Here is a 19,767-nt window from a genome sequence, read left to right as displayed (position 1 = left end):
GTTTGAATAATAAAGGTCTACCTCCCTAAACATTCCTTCTTTTTCCCAAATGAAACAATTATTTTTACAACATGATTTTTGATATGGTAAAGTTTTTTTAAGAATAAAATATAGCAGAACAGACACTACACATCTTAAAAAAAACAACCAAGTCCTATTAAGAACTAAATTCTTAAAATATTAGAGAACTTTATATTTATATGACGAAAAGTCAATGTTGGAAAGGCCTGACTGTTTAATATACCAGCGGAAGCTAGCACTTATCAGGCCAGCTTACAAGCAATATTGACTATTTAGAAATGAGATAAAATTCATTAAAAATATACATAAATCAAAAACTATTTTAGGAATCTAGTGCTTCTGATTTAGTGAGAAACAGAATAAAATTCAACTGCTATAATGATTAACCCAAAAGATAAAAAACACAAACATGTCTGACAAAAACTATCACAGAATTACAATACCAAAATAACACTTCTTGATATTTGAACTATGAAGTCAGTTAAGAAAAACACAATAAAACATCAACAGTAAATATAGTGCTGAGGCAGAAATAAGAACAAACTCTCCCATGTTTTCTTCGTTTGATAACAATATATGCCAGGTAGTAATTTCCTATTTGTCTACTTGTGTACAAGTACAAAAAAGTAAAACCTGCCCGGCCGGAGTGGCTCAGTGGTTAAGTGTTGACTTATGAACTAGGAGGTCACAGTTCAATTCCCGATCAGGGCATATGCTCAGGTTTGTGAGCTCGATTCCCAGGGTGGGGCATGCAGGAGGGAGCTGATCAATGATTCTCTCTCATCATTGATATATCTATCTCTTTCTCCCTCTCCCTTCTTCTCTGAAATCAATAAAAATATATTTTAATAAAAAAAGTAAAACCTGAGTTCTTAATAAACTTAATTAACTAAAACTAGTACTTAATAAACTAGAATACTACCAAAGATTAACAATTAGTATATAGTTTCAATGCTTATATTCTACTATCCAATGGATGAATTATACTATTTTTCTTCATTTTTCATCCTAATCACCATTTTAGGCTGAGTGTTTAGCCTGTATCAGGCTGAGTGTTCTAAAAAAAAAAGTAACAAATCAAAGTAACAAAATCAATTATTTGCAAAAGTCTGATAGGAGGAAAGGTTGAAACTGCTGAGGATAAGGACCTAGTATTCTATTATGATTAGTTAATAGAAGAGTTAAAGGTATAAACTTCACACAAAAAACATTTTGGTTAGATGTTACCAACCAGTATGTACCACTCTTAAGTATTAGTAATCAAATTCATGACAACAGAGAGCTATCTAATAAGAAAAAATCACTAAATATCAGCCCCATTAATAAGACATTGTCTTTGCACTTCATTAGCACTTACCATGCATTATAATGTCTAGGATTGACTCTGATAGCATTTCGAAAACAAGCTAATGCTTTGTCTAATTCTTCAGTTAAGACAAACTCATGCCCTAATAGAGTATAGGCATAAGCATAATTTGGATCAACCTGGATAGCTCTCTGGAAGAATTTAATTGCAATATCATGTTCCCGTTGCAAACTGAAACAGTTCCCTGCAGCACACCAGGCCTTAAAAATATGGAAAAAAAACACACAAATGCACAATTAAATTTTTGTTTTATTTTTTCTAACAAATCTATGGCTAAAATTAGAACAGAAAGATACAAACTGAACAGTTTTAACAGATATAGTCAATCCTCATTATTCACGGATTCCGTATTTGCAAAATTGCCCACTTGCTAAAATTTAAAAACCCAAACCAATAAGTTGCAGTGCTTTAATAGACCCAAAATATGGGTTGCCCAACAAGTATATTCTCAGTTGAGGTAAAAAAGGGCAACTCTCTACCTTATTTTCACAGGTCAGTGACCAAAAGACAGAGACCATGGGGGGTGGTGGGGGGGCAGTGTATGAAGGGCTCGGATTCTGGGACCAGATGGACAGTTTGAATCCCACCTCTGGCACCTGTTTGTATGGTGGCCTCAGAAAGGCACCTTAACACTTCTGCACCTCATTTTCTCTTTTGTAAAATAAACAGAATGTATCAGGCTGAGTTGTTTTTAGGATATAAGATTATAATCTATAATCAGGGTAGGAGCATGTGCACACATGTGCGCATGTGTTTATTTCTCCAAAGAGCAATGGTTCAGTATATGCTAACTCATTGTTCTTGAAGACTAGCCTATATAATAAAAGGCTAATATGCATATTGTCCCCTCAACTGGGAGTTCAACTGGGCTGGCTAACCACTCGCAACCCCTCCCCCCAACCAGACTCCACCTGTGCACGATTCATGCATCAGGACTCTATTAGAACATAACTACCAAATATAATAGGAATTGACTTTTACATTCTAAGTTTAAATGTTATAAAATTACCACTAAATATTCGTGAGATACACTAAAATACAATTCTTACATGATTGTACCATGTAAAGGAATTTATCTATGTCTTAAACTGAATTAAAATTACTATTTTCTTTCAATTTAAAATGACCAATATTCAATCTATTTAATTTCTGGTTAATGAACTCTAATCTTGGTGATAACAGCAATTTTAACACAGCCAAAACTCTATTGATCCTAAATGAAATACCTACTTTGTTATTTTCCTATTTAAGAATCTGTACTATCTATTTTAGGACTCTCTTCTTTTCTGAGTCCTGCCTATAGAGAAGTGTATGGGTAATATTAAATGGCATTTGAATTATTTAGTTCATCTCAATTTTGTAAGGATGATAAAAAAGAATAGCTAAAATAGCTAAATAAGCAAAGTGTTTCAGTAACATACCTCTGGTGAATTTTTATCCATGTCTGTTAAGTCTTTTGAAAGAACTGAAAGAGCAACATCCTTTTGAAGATGCCACAGCGTTGTAGAGTAAATCTCCATGCCTTCAACTCTGTAATTCTCAATTCTTCTAACCTCTGAGAATATTCTTTCAGCCTGAAATACAAAAACCAGTAAGGGGAAAACAAGTTGACACAATTTACATATATATAGGAAGAGCACTGGGCACTCTTCTCATAAGAACTTCATGTTGCCTTGTTTTATGATTGTGTGAGTTAGTAATAACACAAGGCCAAACTAAGCAAATTTTCATGGCAGGTCAAACGTTGATGTAATCACATTCACACTTAACTTAGTTTTTATATACAAGTCATAGTAGAAACATGAATTCTGAAAAGAAAACTTAAGTTTCCACACACACAAAAAGATCTATTCAAAGTTACGATTTTAAAAGGACAAGTCAATTATTTTTAAAAATCACATTTCAAAGTTTTAATAATGGTTTTACAGAATAACTTTCCCTCAGGAAAGATGAGAGAAGAATGACTTCTGTAACAAAAAAAATATCTATTTTTGTACTGACTTTTATTAAGAGGTTGGGTTGAAAACTTTAGAGGAAAAACAGGTTCTGGCATGTTAAGCATATACTATACCCACCAATGTCACATCTGCCAGAAATTGTCCCTATCTAGTAATTCTTTTTTCCTTTGTGGCACTCTCTTGACTTAGGGTCCATCCTTAGCTATTAGATCAAATTATTTCCTCATCACACTCACAGCTCCCAGAGCTGTGCTCCTCTCCCCCTGGAGTTTGAGACTTTGGGGTATATAAAACCAATTAGTTCCTTCATTTATCAATTCAGTAAGTTCAAAATTCTGAAAGTCAAGTTTAGTTTAGAATTAAAGAATATATGGTCTGTTCTTAATGAAATTAAGAAGACATAATATAAGAAAATAATATTTCTAAAACCAGGAACTTAATTCTAAGAAATGGCCATGTATTATCTAGGATAGCTTGATAACTTGTAAATTCCCTGAAATCCCCTATAAGTTATACAGATACAACTTTTTGTATAAGACGACAGACCTAACTACCAGCCAAATACAGATTTTGGAAATGTTTGTTTTCAAATTTTCAGAATCTATTGTTTCTTCTGAAAAGTGACTGCGGCATAGACAAGAAAATATTTTAAAAATCATAACTTTAAGTTGAAACAAAGGCTTTCTTCAGTTAAATATCTAGGTGTATATCTGCTCTATAATTAGGGGAAACAGCACAATTAATGTATCTTAAAGTACCCGTAAAACAATAAATTAGAAATAATTTTGAAAAGGGCTTGCCAAACACAACTTTTGCCTGTGTACCAGTAAAGGACCATAATCCAAACATGGATCTTCTAGCAATGAATAAGACTATCTACAGTTCTTTTCCTCTTTACTTCACAAAATTACACAAACAGATAACTTCTGCATTTATTCTTTATCTGGAAGAACACTCCACCACTAGATCTTTATATGGCTCATAAAGGGAGGAGTAAAGTTCTTGCTCTGAGCACACTTTTTTTAAAAAAGCACCATAAAATTCACTGTCTCTCAATATCCTTACCATGCTTCATTTTTTTTCTTCATATAACTTACCGCTATCCATCCTATATAATAAAAGGCTAATGTGCAAATCGACTGAATGGAGGAACGACCGGTTGCTATGACGTGCACTGACCACCAGAGGGCAGACACTCAAAGAAGGAGCTGCCCCCTGGTGGTCAGTACGCTCCCACAGGGGGAGCGCCGCTAAGCCAGAAGCCCAGAAGCTGGCCTCATGGCTGGGGAGCGCAGCGGTGGTGGTGGGAGCCTCTCCCACCTCTGCAGCAGCACTAAGGATTTCCGACTGACATCCACGGAGCGGGCCTACGCTGTCAGTCGAACATCTCCCAAGGGCTCCCGGGCTGCAAGAGGGCGCAGGCTGGGCTGAGGGACCCCTCGAGTACATGAATCTCGTGCACTGGGCCTCTAGTCTTTATATATTTATTGGCTTATAATCTGTCTTTTTTTTTTTTTTTTTAATATATTTTATTGATTTTTTACAGAGAGGAAGGGAGAGAGGTAGAGAGTTAGAAACATCGATGAGAGAGAAACATTGATCAGCTGCCTCCTGCACATCTCCCACTGGGGACATGCCCGCAACCCAGGTACATGCCCTTGACCGGAATCGAACCTGGGACCCTTCAGTCCGCAGGCAGACGCTCTATCCACTGAGCCAAACCAGTTTCGGCAATCTGTCTTTTATTAGAATTAGAATGTAAACTCTATGAAAGCAAGCAATTATCTGTCTAGCTGTATTATAGAATCTAGAAGACAGACTAGGACAGTGGTCGGCAAACTGCGGCTCGTGAGCCACATGTGGCTCTTTGGCCCCTTGAGTGTGACTCTTCCACAAAATACCACGTGAGGGCGCGCATGTACGGTGCAATTAAAACTTCGTGGCCCATGTGCAGAAGTCGGTATTCTGTCTCTAAATAATGTCTCTAAATAAACCTACATGTCTATGAAAATTGAAGTTTTTGTTTTTTTGTATCCCACATAAACTTAAACCTTGTTTATTTGGCCTGTGTTAGCCTTCTGAGTTTGACATACTTGATATAGAAGTTTCTTAAAATTTTGTTTTTAAGTTTACAGGGCGAGGGAAGAAAATTTAAATTACCATTACAGTTTTCTTTGGCTTTAGGTTAATCATCCTCTCCATTTCTAGTATAAATAAATAATTTAAGCAACAAATATAATTAAAATTAAAAAGCTAAAAGCCTTGTGATAAAGACATTGTGTCCTTGATTACAATTTTCTTCATAGCATCCCTCAAGTTTATAAAACACTAGAGGCCCGGTGCACAAATTTGTGCACCAGTGGGTCCCTCGGCCTGGCCTGTGGGATCGGGCCAAAACCGGCTCTCTGACATCCTCCAAGGGGTCACGGATTGCAAGAGGGTGCAAGTCAGGCCGAGGGACACTACTGGTGCATGATTGGGGTTGGGAAGGGATGTGCGTGGGAGGTTGGCCAGCTGGGGAGGGACTGTGGGAGGGCTCCAGGGCGTGTCCGGCCTGTCTCACTCAGTCCCGATCGGCTGGACCCCAGCAGCAAGTTAACCCTCTGGTCAGAGGTCTGCCCCTGGTGGTCAGTGCACGTCATAGCGACTGGTTGACCGGTTGACTGTCTGCCCCTGGTGGTCAGTGCCTGCCATAGTGAGCAGTTGAGCGGCCTTAGCATATCATGGGCATATTACGCTTTGAGTGGTTGAACGGCCAACTGGTCAACCGGACACTTAGCGTATCAGGCTTTTATTATATAGTATATGAAATGCCAAATATTCATCCCAGTAAGAACTCTGAATATAGTAGAAAGAATTTTTACTAGAAATATCTAGTACATGGTAAATATACTGTATATTTTCAGATTCAACTGAGTACAAATGTTCCAAATAAGAATGTATGCTCCCCCTCCCCCCAAGAAAAGAAGAATATATGGGCCCTGGCCAGTGTGGTTAAGTTGGTTGGTTGGAACAACATTCTGTACACTTAAAGGTTGCCGGTTCAATTCCCAGTCAGGGCACATACTGAGGTTGTGTGTTCAATCCCCAGTCACGGCAAGTACGGGAGGCAAGCAATGGATGTTTCTATCGCATCGATGTCTCTCTCTCCTCTCTCTCTCTCTCTCTCAAATCAATAAAAATATTCTCGCCCTGACCGGTATGGCTCAGTGGATAGAGCGTCGGCCTGCGGACTGAAGGGTCCCAGGTTTGATTCCGGTCAAGGGCATGTACCTTGGTTGCGGGCACATCCCCGTGGGGGGTGTGCAGGAGGCAGCTGATCGATGTTTCTCTCTCATCGATATTTCTAACTCTCTATCCCTCTCCCTTCCTCTCTGTAAAAAGAAATCAATAAAATATATTTAAAAAAAAAAATTCTCGGGTGAGGATTAAAAGAAAACCGTATGGATGACTTGGGTTGTTCTCTACAAATCTACTTCAAGTAATCCTAAAGAATTTAAATCACTCACCCTTAACACAAGAAAGAACTGTATTTATAAATTACAAATAATGAGAAAATATAGACATTACATAATAAATATTGACCTTTTAGATCTAGTCTTGCCAAGCATAGGCATTAATTACATTTCAGTTATGTGTAAAAAAGGCATATATAACTGTTTTCTATACTTACTTGCATGTACTCTGAAAGTTCAAAATAGGCCCTTCCAATTTGGCACAGTACCCAACCAGTATTGTAGTGATGAGAAGGTAGGTGGCTCAAGATATTTATAGCTTCTTTGCAGTTGTATGAACACAAAGCTAAATAACCTTTCCCCATTTCACGAAGAAGGCTCATCAAACCTTCTAGGAGAAAACAATGTAGTAAACAAAGGAGAAAAGACAATAAAACAACTTGATTTTCTAGAAAGACTAATTAAAAAATTACCATTAAAAATTCCAACATCTATTTAGATAAAATGAAAGACACTTTAGTGAACATAAAAAAACACTTACTTAAAATAGTGAATAAAATACAAAGAAGATATTTAGCATTTAAAACAGACCTGCTGCTGCTTTCTGTAGATTAAATGCCTGGATCTGAGGTGTGATTGTGGAGATTTTCCCTTCTGAAATGATGGAAGAGTCCAATTTTGTAATTTCCAGGCTATCATTTATGTTAGGTTGAGTTATTCCTCCTTTATTAGTTTTACTTTTCGTTTTTCTGTTTGGGATTTTAGGTGGAAACTTCATTTTTAATTTTTTGCTATTCTCCTGTAAAAAGCAGGAAACCCCCACACTTGTTACACTCAAGTATTTTAGACATTCCCCGAACCCTTTCTCAAATATTAGATAAAAATAAATGTACAATCTTGTGTATAATCTTGATAGATTATCCATAATATTTGTCAATGGACCAAGGAAACTTACCAAAGACATAATGAGACTCTTTAATTTTGCGAAGAAATGTGTAAAGAAAATTTCCATTTACTCTTCCCCCAATTCTCACCATTGACAACATCTGACATAACCATAGTACATCATCAAATCCAGGAAACTGGAGTTGGTATAATACTATCAACTAAACTACAGACCTTATTTGAATTTCATCAGTTTTTTACATGCATTTTTTGGGGGGAGGGTGGATGTGCATGGTTCTATGAATTTTATAATATGTATAGACTTGTATAATCCACTGCCGCAATAAAAAAGCAGAATATTCTATCAACACAAAGAAATTCCCTTGTGCTATGCTTTAAAAGTCATACCTTCCCCCAGTTCTAACTCCTAAAAACCACTGATCAGTTTTCCAACACAATTTTGTCATTTCAACTAAATTATAAAATAGTTAATAAAGGACCAAGAAAATTTACAAATGTTATATAGATGGCTCCCCAAATTAAAAAATTTTTACAGTCACTTAATTTATTTATTAGAAATTGAGTCATCAATGAGCAGAAATTTTAGAGGGGGAATCATTACCTTGGTTGTAGAGCTGTCACTAGTAAAAAGTCGTGAACTTCTTCGAGGCAGTGCATTTGGGGGAGATGTGATAGTGGGGCTCAATACCTGAGGTGTTGTACTAAAAAAAATATATAAAAATAGACATTTTAAATAAACTCAGTTTATGACCATAAACTGTTGCTTCCATTCAGGTATATTAAAAAATAAACATTCAACATGTTTGCACTCTAAAGTTGATGAGTTTGGTTAGTCCTTTTCTCATCCCTCTATGAAAACTCAGATTTAAATGCTATTTGTGTTACCATAAAATAATGATTATACTACAGATCTTTGCTCTATCTGAAATTGCCAACTTAAACTTAAAACAACCACATAAAAATCCTGGGTCAATAAAAGGTAAACGTACCTATAAACCAATGATCTCTAGCCCTCATTTGCAATGATAGCAAATTAGAGAAAAAGGTAAAGATAATTGGCAATGGATAGTTCAAATGTAGGGATACTTCCCAACAAATACCACCAGAACAACTTATACTTGAGAAGTATTTCCCTATAAATTCAAACACCACATCAAGATTTATAGGACAAAAGAAATCTAATAATCTCTTGGGTACATTTTTTACTTTAAAGGCAAATCCTACGATATAAGAATTTCATTCTTAGAAAGCAAACAAACTTAAAACCTGAAATTATCTGACAGTAAGTAAGTCTATGGAGTAAACTGTTTACAATTTATATAGTTTATGGGAAATCCTAGTAGTTACCTGAGTTTGGGTCAAAGAGACTTTTGAAAAGAGATGTTGACCAGTGAGTAAAGAATATCCAGGTAGTCCTTAATCTTTTCAAAAACCATAATCTCAATGTAGGGATTTCAGCAAAAGAGGTCATTTGGGTTAATCAATTAATTTTTTAAATAAAATTTTAAATTTTTATTTATTTATTTATTTTTATTTTTTAAAAAATATATATTTTATTGATTTTTTACAGAGAGGAAGGGAGAGAGATAGAGAGTTAGAAACATCGATGAGAGAGAAACATTGATCAGCCGCCTCCTGCACATCTCCCACTGGGGATATGCCCGCAACCCAGGCACATGCCCCTGACCGGAATCGAACCTGGGACCCCCCAGTCCGCAGGCCAACGCTCCATCCACTGAGCCAAACCGGTTTCGGCTAAATTTATTTTTAAAAGCAGTTTAAAGTTCACAGAAATATTGAGGGGGCAGGTACAGAGATTTCCTATATACCCTCTAAACTCCCAAATGCATAGCCTCCCCCATCATCAACATCCCCCCAGAGTGGTACAATTGTTATAGTTGAGGAACCTATATCAACACATCATAATTTTCCAAAGTCCATAGTTCACATTAGAGTTCATTTTTGGTTTTGCACATTCTATGAATTTGAACAAATATACAATGACAGGTAATTATGGTATCATCTAGAATATTTTTACTGTCCTAAAAATCCTCTGTGCTCTGCCTGCTCATTACTCCCTCTCCAACTCCTTGCAACCATTAAACCTTTCACTGTCTCCAAATTTTGCTTTTTTGAGAAACCAATTCATTTTCCTTTATTTTATACTAACAACTATGTCCTTTTTACTACAAATGTGAATGATATTTTTTCAATATTGCCTAATTATAGAAAAAGGTTTTGACTGAGAAGTGGGAAGGAATAATCTCATAGCATGGGGCAGTTTATATGGAAGACAAGCCTGAGAAAGATGCTGAGATTGCTTTAAATGGACAGAAGCCTGCATGAGGTCAACATAAATCTTATAGAGGTAGGAAAAAAATGATTAAGAGGATTCTGGAGTTGGGGTGGCTAAAGACAAACTCTTCCTATATTATAATTATCATCAGGGTTCTGTTAGCTCCAAAGGGCTATTTGACAAAAAAAAGAAAAAAAAGAAAAAAGAAAAAATGCTCAAAACCTGACAGTGAACTATTCTTTCAATTACAAAGCAGAGGAGAAATAAAAATTTTCTTCTGACTTACAAAAGCTGAAAAAATTCATGATCATCAGAACTAGACCACAAGAAAACTTAAAAGAATTCCTTCATGATGAAGAAAAAGGATACCAAATTAAAATTTGGATATAAAGAAATAATTGAAATTTGGATATACAGGCAGTGGGAAGTAGAGGGGTTAATGGGGGGAAAAAAGGGACACCTGTAATATTTTAACCCCTAGAATGCCGGGGAGTGTGATCGTGCTCCTCCTGTCTTTCGCCAAAAGTGCCGGAAGCGCTATTGCTTATTAAAAGTTAAACAATATCTTCATTCATGTATTCAAAGTCAACATTAATTTTATTTTAACATTATATGTTTTGTTCAAATTTTTTTCTACTAGTATTTTATAATACAATCAGCAAACAATGTATGTCAAAGATGAAAACAAATGTAGTAAAGGTTTCCTTAAGTTTTTGAATATGTAACTTCATTTACTTGCGATTCATAATTTTTCTCCTAAACTGCTGTAAAATCAGCAAAAATGCCTTGGCAATTTTAGCATAGTTCCTAGGATATTGGTTGGCACTCAAAGGTTAAACAATAAGGATAAAATTAAAAAAGGAAAAAAAAATATGAGTAAATATAAAATAGACTTATTTGTATTATTTTACAAAAATTCTATAAAAGATAACCAAAGCAGAAACAACAATGCACTATGGGGTTAATAACATATATAGAAGTAAACTATATGACAACGATAGCATAAAGACTAGGAAAGGAACATGAAAAAATACTATGGTGTACATGACATGGTATATATTGTTACTTGAAGGTAGACTTTTATAAGTTAAAATGTTATACTATAAACTCTAAACAAAAGACAAAATAAGAATAATCTATAATAATAAAAGCAAAATATGCTAATTAGACTGGACACCCTTTCAAACGAAGCCGAAGCCGGGGCTATGAGGGAAGCCCAGGTCCTGGATGCCTGCCATCAGCCGGAGGAAGGAAGGCCTACTCTTGCACGAATTTCGTGCATCAGACCTCTAGTTACTAACAAAGCAATGCTATGGGTTGAAATGTGTCTCCTAAAAAGATATGTTGAACCCCTAACCCCCAGAACCTGTGAATGTGACCTTATTTAAAAATAGGGTCTCAGTTCTAGCTGGTTTGGCTCAATGGACAGAGTGTCAGCCTGTGGACTGAAGGGCCCTGGGTTCGATTCAAGCGCACATGCCTGGGTTGCAGGCTCCATCCCCAGTAGGGGATATGCAGAAAACAGCCAATAGATGATTCTCTCTCATCATTGATGTTTCTCCTTCTCTCTCCCTCTCCCACTCTGAAATCAATACAAATATAAAAAATAATAATAGTAATAAATAGGGTCTTTGTAGCTATAGTCATGTTAAAAATGAGGCCATCAGGGCCCATATAACTGATTTCCTTAAAAGAAAAGGAAAATTTGGTTACAGAGATACACAGGGAAGATGGCCATGTGAAAAAGACAGAGGCAGATACTGAGTTAGTCTACCACCAACTAAGAAATGCCTGGGGCTACCAGAAGCTGAAAGAGCTAAGGAAGGATCCTCTTCTAGAGGCTTCAGAGGTTGTATGGTCCTGTCAATACTTTAATTTTGGATTATTGTGTCTAGAACTGTGAGTAAATAAATTTGTTATTTTAAAACCATCCAGTTTGTGGTACTTTGTTTCAGCAGCTATAGGAAACAAATATAGAATTAAGTAGATAATACAAAGAACAAAGAATTATTAACAGTTGATGCTTATTAGTGTATTTGTTTAGTTTTAAGTGAAATATCTAATTCAATAAATGTTTTTAAGTATTCTTTAGGATTAGCATATATACTCAGCCTATATAACATTACTCTGCAGGAGACCTCAGGCTCCTTCTCATAACTGAGCCCCAGGCAATTTGTCACCTGTCTTCAAGCTGGCACTCATGATGATACTTATCATCCTACTACTTTAGAAATATTGAAGCCTTTTATATAGTCAAGTCATATGCATACATGTAACTTTTAAGACTTATGATTCATTATTTGAGGAGGAAAGAGACATATCTGTTTATAGAAATGCATAACAGGGGAATGAGAGAATGAAACCTATCTGTACGTGACCAGTGGAGAAGGTCATGTAAATAAGAGGAAAATTACTTTGGAGGAGTGTTTAGAATATCTAATTTCAACAAATTCATGAGGCAATTAGAGTAAACTAAAAAGATATTTTAGCTAATTCTTGTATTGATTTGCATTATAATACTCAACTAAAAATTACACTAGTCTTTTTAGTAAGTTAGAAATTTCTCAAATTTGACATATTCAAAATCTATAATAGTCATTCTAGAATTCTTAGGAGAGTCAAAACCTGCCTATATGGAAGTATAGCAAGAAAATCTGAACAATATCAAATAATGCACCATAATAAATACCTCGTTTGTGGGCCAGAACTTTGTGTTTGTGCAACAAGAACTGGAGTTACCTCTCGACTATTTCCACTCTGTGAGAAGACAGATTTTGTTCCAGTTTGGCCGATTCTGGCAACAGACTGCAAAACACAAAAAGTCTAAGGTTTGTGAATTATAAATTGCATTATAAATAATAAGAGATATATGATGCTCCTATTTCCATTATCCAAATGCAAGATTTCATAATATATTACTGTCATTTGAATAACCAACTACAGTGGGGCCTTGACTTACGAGTGTCCTGACTAACAAGTTTTTCGAGATATGAGCCGTCTCTTGGCCGATTTTTTGCTTTGAGTTGCAAGCTAAAATTCGGGTTATGAGCCAGCTTCAGATACCCCACTGCTAGTTGGCGCAGCGAACGTCACAGTGAACGCCACAACATCAGCCCAGCATCACATGTCTCACTCCTTCACTTTTTGATTTGACATACGAGTAATTTGAGTTACGAGCTCCGTCACGGAACGAATTAAACTCGTAAGTCAAGGCCCCACTGTACTAATGTCATACTAGAGGCCTGGTGCACGAATTCATTCACGGGTGGGGTCCGGCTGGCTCACTCCAATGGGGGCAATTGGGGCTGGGCAGGCCAGGGGGAGGGGCCTCGGGAGGTTGGCTGCCCAGCTCCGCCCCCAATCTGGCAGGTTGGCAGGCTGCAGTGTGTGTCATAGTGACCTGTAGTTCCAGTCGTTTAGACTTATATATATATGGATAGATAGATTAGAATGAACAGCCTATTTCCACATTTTAACCCCAGTATTTTTATCTTTATACTATCCTGTCATCTTTCACTTTAGTTTTTAAGGAAAGGCTCAAATTTCTGGAAGGCATTTATTACAACATCTTCTCCAGTTGGGGCTAATGCTAAAGAATTTTAAGACAGCTACTATTCTCAAGATTTATGATCTAATTTAGTATATATAAAAAAATAATATAGCCCCATTGGCATGGCTCAGTGGTTGAGCTTTGACCTGGAGGTCATGGTTCGATTCCCAGTCAGAGCACATGCCTGGGTTGCAGGCTCAATACCCTGTAGGGGGTGTGCAGGAAGCAGCCAATCAATGATTCTCTCTCATCAATAATGTTTCTATACCTTTCTCCCTCTCCCTTCCTTTCTGAAATCAATAAAAATACTTTAAGATTTTTATATTCCTTCTTTGGCACTTAGTAAAAGCAATTCTATACAGGTATCCCCTACTTTTTGAAAGTTCATGACTTTGCTTTTATGAAAAAAGTTGAGAAGCAAAAATACTGCTTAGCATTTGTTTTGCAAGGAGCCGTTAGAAGCTTTGAGAGCCTCCAGTAGTGACAATGGTAGCAGTAAGCTCCTTCCCTGGGAACTACACCCAGCATCAAGCCCCCAGAGCATGGAACTGTGTCTGTGAGCATCAGTGCTTTATTTTGTGCACTCATTAGCAAGATATGTCCTAAAGTATCAGAAAAACTCATAAGGATGTTATGTACAGTGAAAAACCGGATGTACTTAAGCATTTCAATTGTGGTGAACGAAATAAAGACGTGCATGCGTTGAATTTGGGGGCTGGGAATGGTCAAATATTTCTTTATAAATTACTTATAATTTATAAATTATAAATACTTACTTGCTTTAAACCATTTTGGCTTACAAAAGGTTTCATGAATACTCTACTTTTGTATAGTGGGGGAAACCTACAGTAGTTAGAAGAGTAGGTTTAAAAAGAAGTCATCCAATTATTTTCCAAATTCTAAGGATATTGCTCTTAGAATTAATATTTCTTTCTAGTGTATTCAATCTTTCATTAATTAGCTTCTGCTGCCTAGAGAGGGGAAAAACCCTTTGCTTGCTCCTTTCTGTCTTCTCTAATTTGTCACCTTATTTCTATTCATTTTTTCACTTAGCTTCTTTATAAAGAGATCAATGACTACTGTATCAATGGATGTTTTAAATTTCTTTACTACCAGATAATTTTCTTCAAAACTTACCTGTTACTTTCATAGCCACTGTACATAAATCTCAAACTGTACATTACAAATAATCATGTTTTCATCAGATAGGAAAGCCTAATTTTGGCTTTTCCTGCATTCATCATCACTGATCATGCCTCCTTTTTGAAACTTTGTATAATTTCCAAAATAGTACAGTATCTTTATTATTTGTCTTACCATTTCATTTGCTGGCCCCTCTTCCTTCCATTAACTATGCTCTTTAGCTACTCTCTCTTTCCTTAGGGGAGCCTAGCCATTTTAACAGCTTTAATTATTATTTCTATCACCAGGCCTTATTCTTTCCTGTATGATTAACTATCCATTGAATATTTTCACCTAATCTACCACCACCTCACCTATATTCCTTCCTCCTTTTCCTTCTACATTCACCCAAAGGACAAAACTTAAAGTCAATTTGGGCCTTATCTAACCAAGAACTATGTACTACACCCATTACTAGGTTTGATATTTTTATTTTTATTTTAATATATTTTATTGGTTTTTTTACAGAGAGGAAGGGAGAGGGATAGAGAGAGTCAGAAACATTGATGAGAGAGAAACATCGATCAGCTGCCTCCTGCACACTCCCCACTGGGGATGTGCCCGCAACAAAGGTACGTGCCCTTGACCGGAATCGAACCTGGGACCCTTGAGTCCGCAGGCTGACTCTCTATCCAAACCGGTCAGGGCTAGGTTTGATATTTTTAGTTGATACTGCATGCAGACCTACAAGTATAGCTTTTCTAAGAACATCTTGTAATAGGGTAAGAAGAGAACAGAGGCACAAGAGGAAGAGATGTAACTTTTATTATTTGGGCACTGAAATCATATACCTCTCACTTCCTAACTTCTCCTGATTGCAATAGCTTGCCTGGTTCTGGCCTATTTCACCTGGCATGCTAACTACTATGCTACTATGCCTTCCCATAACTGTAATAAACTAATTCCCACTATTATTTTTCACTCTTATAACAGTACAATACAAGGTAGTTGCCAACTTTTAGATATCACATTTAAAATAATCTACACTTCAACTACTTTGCAGTCTCTTTTCACCACTCTTGGAACTTTTTTCCCCCCCACAGACTCTAAGGAAGTTCAGGAATAAAAGAGTAAAAAACAAGAAGAAACATGTCTCTAGAGTGGTAAAGGGGGTTATATTGGTCATTCACATACTATTATTATTTATTTAGCTGTCATTTCTTAAACATCTATTTGCCATCAAATAGGCATTTTACACATATAACCTAATTTAATTATCATAAAAGATACCCTGCACCACAGATATCTTTTAAACAAATAGCACTTTGACCTGTCCTACCATAGATCTTTATAAAAGAATATTATAAAGAGAATCTCAAAACTTATCCCAGTATTTGCTGTAAGAATATTGTCAAATATTTTTCATTTTTTTTTTTACACATTTCTATATCATAAAAGCCTAATATGCTAAGTGTCCGGTCATCTGGTCGGCCATTCAACCAATCAAAGTGTAATATGCTAAAGATATGCTAAGGCCGCTCAACAGCTAACTATGATGTGCACTGACCACCAGGGGCAGTCGACCGGTTGACCAGTCACTATGACATGTACTAACCACCAGGGGGCAGACGTTCTGACTGGTAGGTTAGCTTGCCACTGGGGTCCGGCTGATCGAGATTGAGCGAGATGAGCCGGACATGCCCTGGAGCCCTCCCGTGGTCCCTCCCCAGCTGGCCAACCTCCCACATCCCTCCCCTGCCCCGATCGTGCACCAGTGGGGTCCCTCAGCCTGGCCTGCACCCTCTCACAACCCAGGACCCCTCGGGAGATGTCGGAAAGCCAGTTTCAGCCCGATCCCGCAGACCAGGCAGAGGGACCCACTGGTGAACGAATTTGTGCACCAGGCCTCTAGTTTACTATAAATTTACTACACATCTATGAGTAGCCACTATAAGAATTTTATTATCAGAAACAGCTGGCTTTACATAAGTCAGTCTTTTTTTCATTTTAACACTAGTATACTTAAAAAACAAACATGGTGATGGGGACAAGTAAAAACTATGGCAGGTATATTTCTTATTTATATTCAAAGTGACAGAAACTCTTAATTTCATTAAAAAAAACCCGTAAGAAATTGAAGGAAAAATCTGAATGTGTTTATTTGATGTATGCTGAAATAAAGAGCAACCAGGTTTGTGTCTCCAATTATAACAAGGCTAGGACAGCGATAACCTTTTACATTTAGATCAATAACTCTAATGCAACAACAATTATATAAAGTTAGGTTCGCTATGAAATTGCTTTTAATAGATTGGAATTTTAAATGAATTTTCTTTCATCAGTACTAAAACTATATTTTACATGGAAAATACCTTTTTTGAAGGGGCTCCGGTGGGTGGCACATCAATTACAGAAGATGTATTAGTGTAGTTTTGTAAATAGGATCCATCTCCAGGACTTGGGGTTTCTAATGGCAAAATCCCAAAACTGAGAAGAGGTTGAAATCAAGGTGTCAAAAAGTCATCAAGGCATATATAAAGCAGCAGTATACTAAATTAGAAGGTCTAAAAGGAAGAGAATGGCAAATCAGTCTTGGGGCAGCGAGGATCTAAGGGGCAGATTAAAAATAAGCTATGAATGTAGACTATTCCAACCACCATAACTAAAACTTAAAATACCAAACAAGACTAAATTGAGCAGCAACAACTGATCTCAGGAGATTTATTATAAATAAGAGTGGTGTTGTAAAAACTAAGTTTCCAATGATCAATTTTATTAAAATTCTTGGAATTTATGGGATTTAGACACTATTACAGAGAAAATGTGAACCCACTTATGGATTCAATGAGTTATTGTCATCTCATGTTTATGCTATTTTAGTAGTTCCCTGGCCCTGGGACCCAATTTAAGTCTATTCTAGCATATAATTTTTTATTTTGATACTTTTGGATATGTATCCTCTGGGCTGGGTTCCTGTATTTATACATACATATACTTCTAATAATTTTCACAAAATATTTCATATTAATAGGTGTCATTTCTTCCTCCATGCTTTGGAAAATAGCACTTTAACAACAACCATCATCTGATTATATCATAAACATTTCAACATTCTAAGAGGGTCACTATTCACTGATGCACAAACATAAAGACATCTTTTAATGCATACACTAACTTCATATGGCATATTTAAGAGTTTTTAAATTTTCTCTAATATTTAATATTAAATTTTTATCACAGGTACTTTATTTTGATCACAGGTACTTTACTCCATTATTGACTTATTAAATGCCTCTTTTTCTATATTTAAAAGTTTCATATTATTAGTAATTTATAATTACTAATTTATATTACTAATTTATAATTACTATTTATATTACATATAATTAGTAATTTATATTACTAATAATATGAATTATTATAAAATAATTTAATATTATAGAACACATTTTAAACTATCTTTTGTTTGTCTTACCTGGGGGTTAATGGGCTAAGAGCAGCTGGTCCTCCTAATAAGCTTCGACCAGTTTTTGGTTTATTTTGAACCTGTTTAGATAATATAGAAGTTCCTGTTCCGAGAGGGACAGTATCTGGTGAAATTACAGCTGAATCAATATAAGACACTGAGGAATCTGTATTCAAGGAATACTTTGAATTGGAAGATTCTAAATTCAGTCTGTTTAATTCCTGAAACAGAAAATTTCTACCATGACATTTACAATACATCATTTAGTTCAGATCATTATTTTTCATTTTCATAATATTTTGAATAATAGAATATGATACACTTACAATTGTGTCCTGGGGTGTTTCTGTAAGAACCGTCTCAGGTTGTCTGTGAGATAAATTATGATTAGATACTACTGTTGTGCAAGAGTTGGGCAGACAGTTGCTAAAGTTCTGTAAAGAGGTTAATTTAAATGTTTGGTCAGGATCTGGCTTTTCACCTGTGAAGGGAAAAAAAAAATTTGCTTCTGAAGAAATGAGGGTTAATTTTCCACCCCAGGTATGTATAAATCAGTGGAAATAGCCCTTTTCCAGAGTTTTAAAGTTCTTCTGATTGTTTCACCTGATCAAATTTACCTCCCAGAAGCCCACCCATCAATTTATTGCGCAAGTTTACCCCCAAGATAAAGCTGTAAATTTAGGAAATAAACTGAACACCAATGATATTGATTTTAAATATAATAAATCACAGGAAAATGCCAATTTCTGTGTTTATTTTAAAGCAGAAAGCAAAGATCTAGATCTCATTTTGCTCAAGGTAAGGACTAAGAGCAGAGAGTTGAAACCCACTAGAAATATTAAAATTTTAAGCACTCCCATGTATATAAATACAATGTTTTAAAATGATCCTTCATGCATACTAGAGTGTATATATATATATATATATATATATATATATATATATACTGAAACACCCCATATATTCCAGGTCTTAATTTATATTATTACAGTTTCTGCTATGGGATTCTATTCATTTCTTTTCTTATCCATGAAGCTGTTTTGGTTAATGCTATACTCATAAGACAACTCATGCTAGAGGACACAAGAAAGGCTACATGATTCCTGAAACATATGACTCTATCTTATTTCTTGTTCTCAATTTTAACATCCCTTTGGCTTTGAAAAATATTTTTTTCTGAATAATTTGTATCCAAAAATTAAGCAAAGAAAAAAATAAAGAAGAGGAAATGGAGAACCCCTTCCCCTACAGCCATTTCTATAAACCTACCTATTTCACATAATGATTCAAAAGGGGACCAGAGGAAAGGATTTAAACTAAGGCTCTTTTGGTAACATTCTGATCCTTTGGCAAGCCGATCTGTTTTGCTGTAAAGGCAAACAAATCAATTAGACATGCTATAAAACCTAAGACATATATTATAAGGAAATTTTTGGTACAGAAATTAGTTAAGTCATAAAAGTTCTGAGAATATTCTTCTTGATGCTTCCCTAAATCACCACTTTCCCCTTCTTACCATCCTCCAATCTCTATTACTTAGGGCAATTCAAGTCAAAAGTCAGTGAAAATAAACAGAACATGAATTAAAAGGAATGCTAACAAAATAAACAAACTATCATTGCCATCT

General features: G+C 35.8%; 1 protein-coding gene across 12 annotated transcripts in view; it reads right to left on the bottom strand.

Annotated features, from left to right (window-relative positions):
• Positions 1 to 19,767, bottom strand: part of CDC27 (cell division cycle 27) — a 49,131-nt gene that overhangs the window by 9,947 nt on the left and 19,417 nt on the right. For 6 of the 12 annotated variants that reach the window (XR_004972785.1, XM_036340094.1, XM_036340085.1 and 3 more), the window contains 10 exons: positions 19,410 to 19,507; positions 18,467 to 18,621; positions 18,150 to 18,361; positions 17,047 to 17,161; positions 12,692 to 12,825; positions 8,308 to 8,407; positions 7,392 to 7,599; positions 7,019 to 7,191; positions 2,809 to 2,961; positions 1,379 to 1,587 (listed from right to left, as the gene is read on the bottom strand). Coding sequence is in view for 11 of the 12 variants with exons in the window: in XM_036340094.1 (XP_036195987.1) it covers positions 1,379 to 1,587; positions 2,809 to 2,961; positions 7,019 to 7,191; positions 7,392 to 7,599; positions 8,308 to 8,407; positions 12,692 to 12,825; positions 17,047 to 17,161; positions 18,150 to 18,361; positions 18,467 to 18,621; positions 19,410 to 19,507 (1,557 nt within the window). In the remaining variant the exon portion in view is untranslated. The remainder of the gene's footprint in view (positions 1 to 1,378; positions 1,588 to 2,808; positions 2,962 to 7,018; positions 7,192 to 7,391; positions 7,600 to 8,307; positions 8,408 to 12,691; positions 12,826 to 17,046; positions 17,162 to 18,149; positions 18,362 to 18,466; positions 18,622 to 19,409; positions 19,508 to 19,767) is intronic. The other 6 variants (XM_036340093.1, XM_036340088.1, XM_036340087.1 and 3 more) reach the window with 4 other exon arrangements.

The sequence above is a fragment of the Myotis myotis genome, unplaced genomic scaffold (assembly GCF_014108235.1).
Source record: "Myotis myotis isolate mMyoMyo1 unplaced genomic scaffold, mMyoMyo1.p scaffold_m19_p_17, whole genome shotgun sequence".
In the NCBI taxonomy this organism is placed as follows: Eukaryota; Metazoa; Chordata; class Mammalia; order Chiroptera; family Vespertilionidae; genus Myotis; species Myotis myotis.
This window is presented reverse-complemented; position numbering and strand designations above follow the sequence as displayed.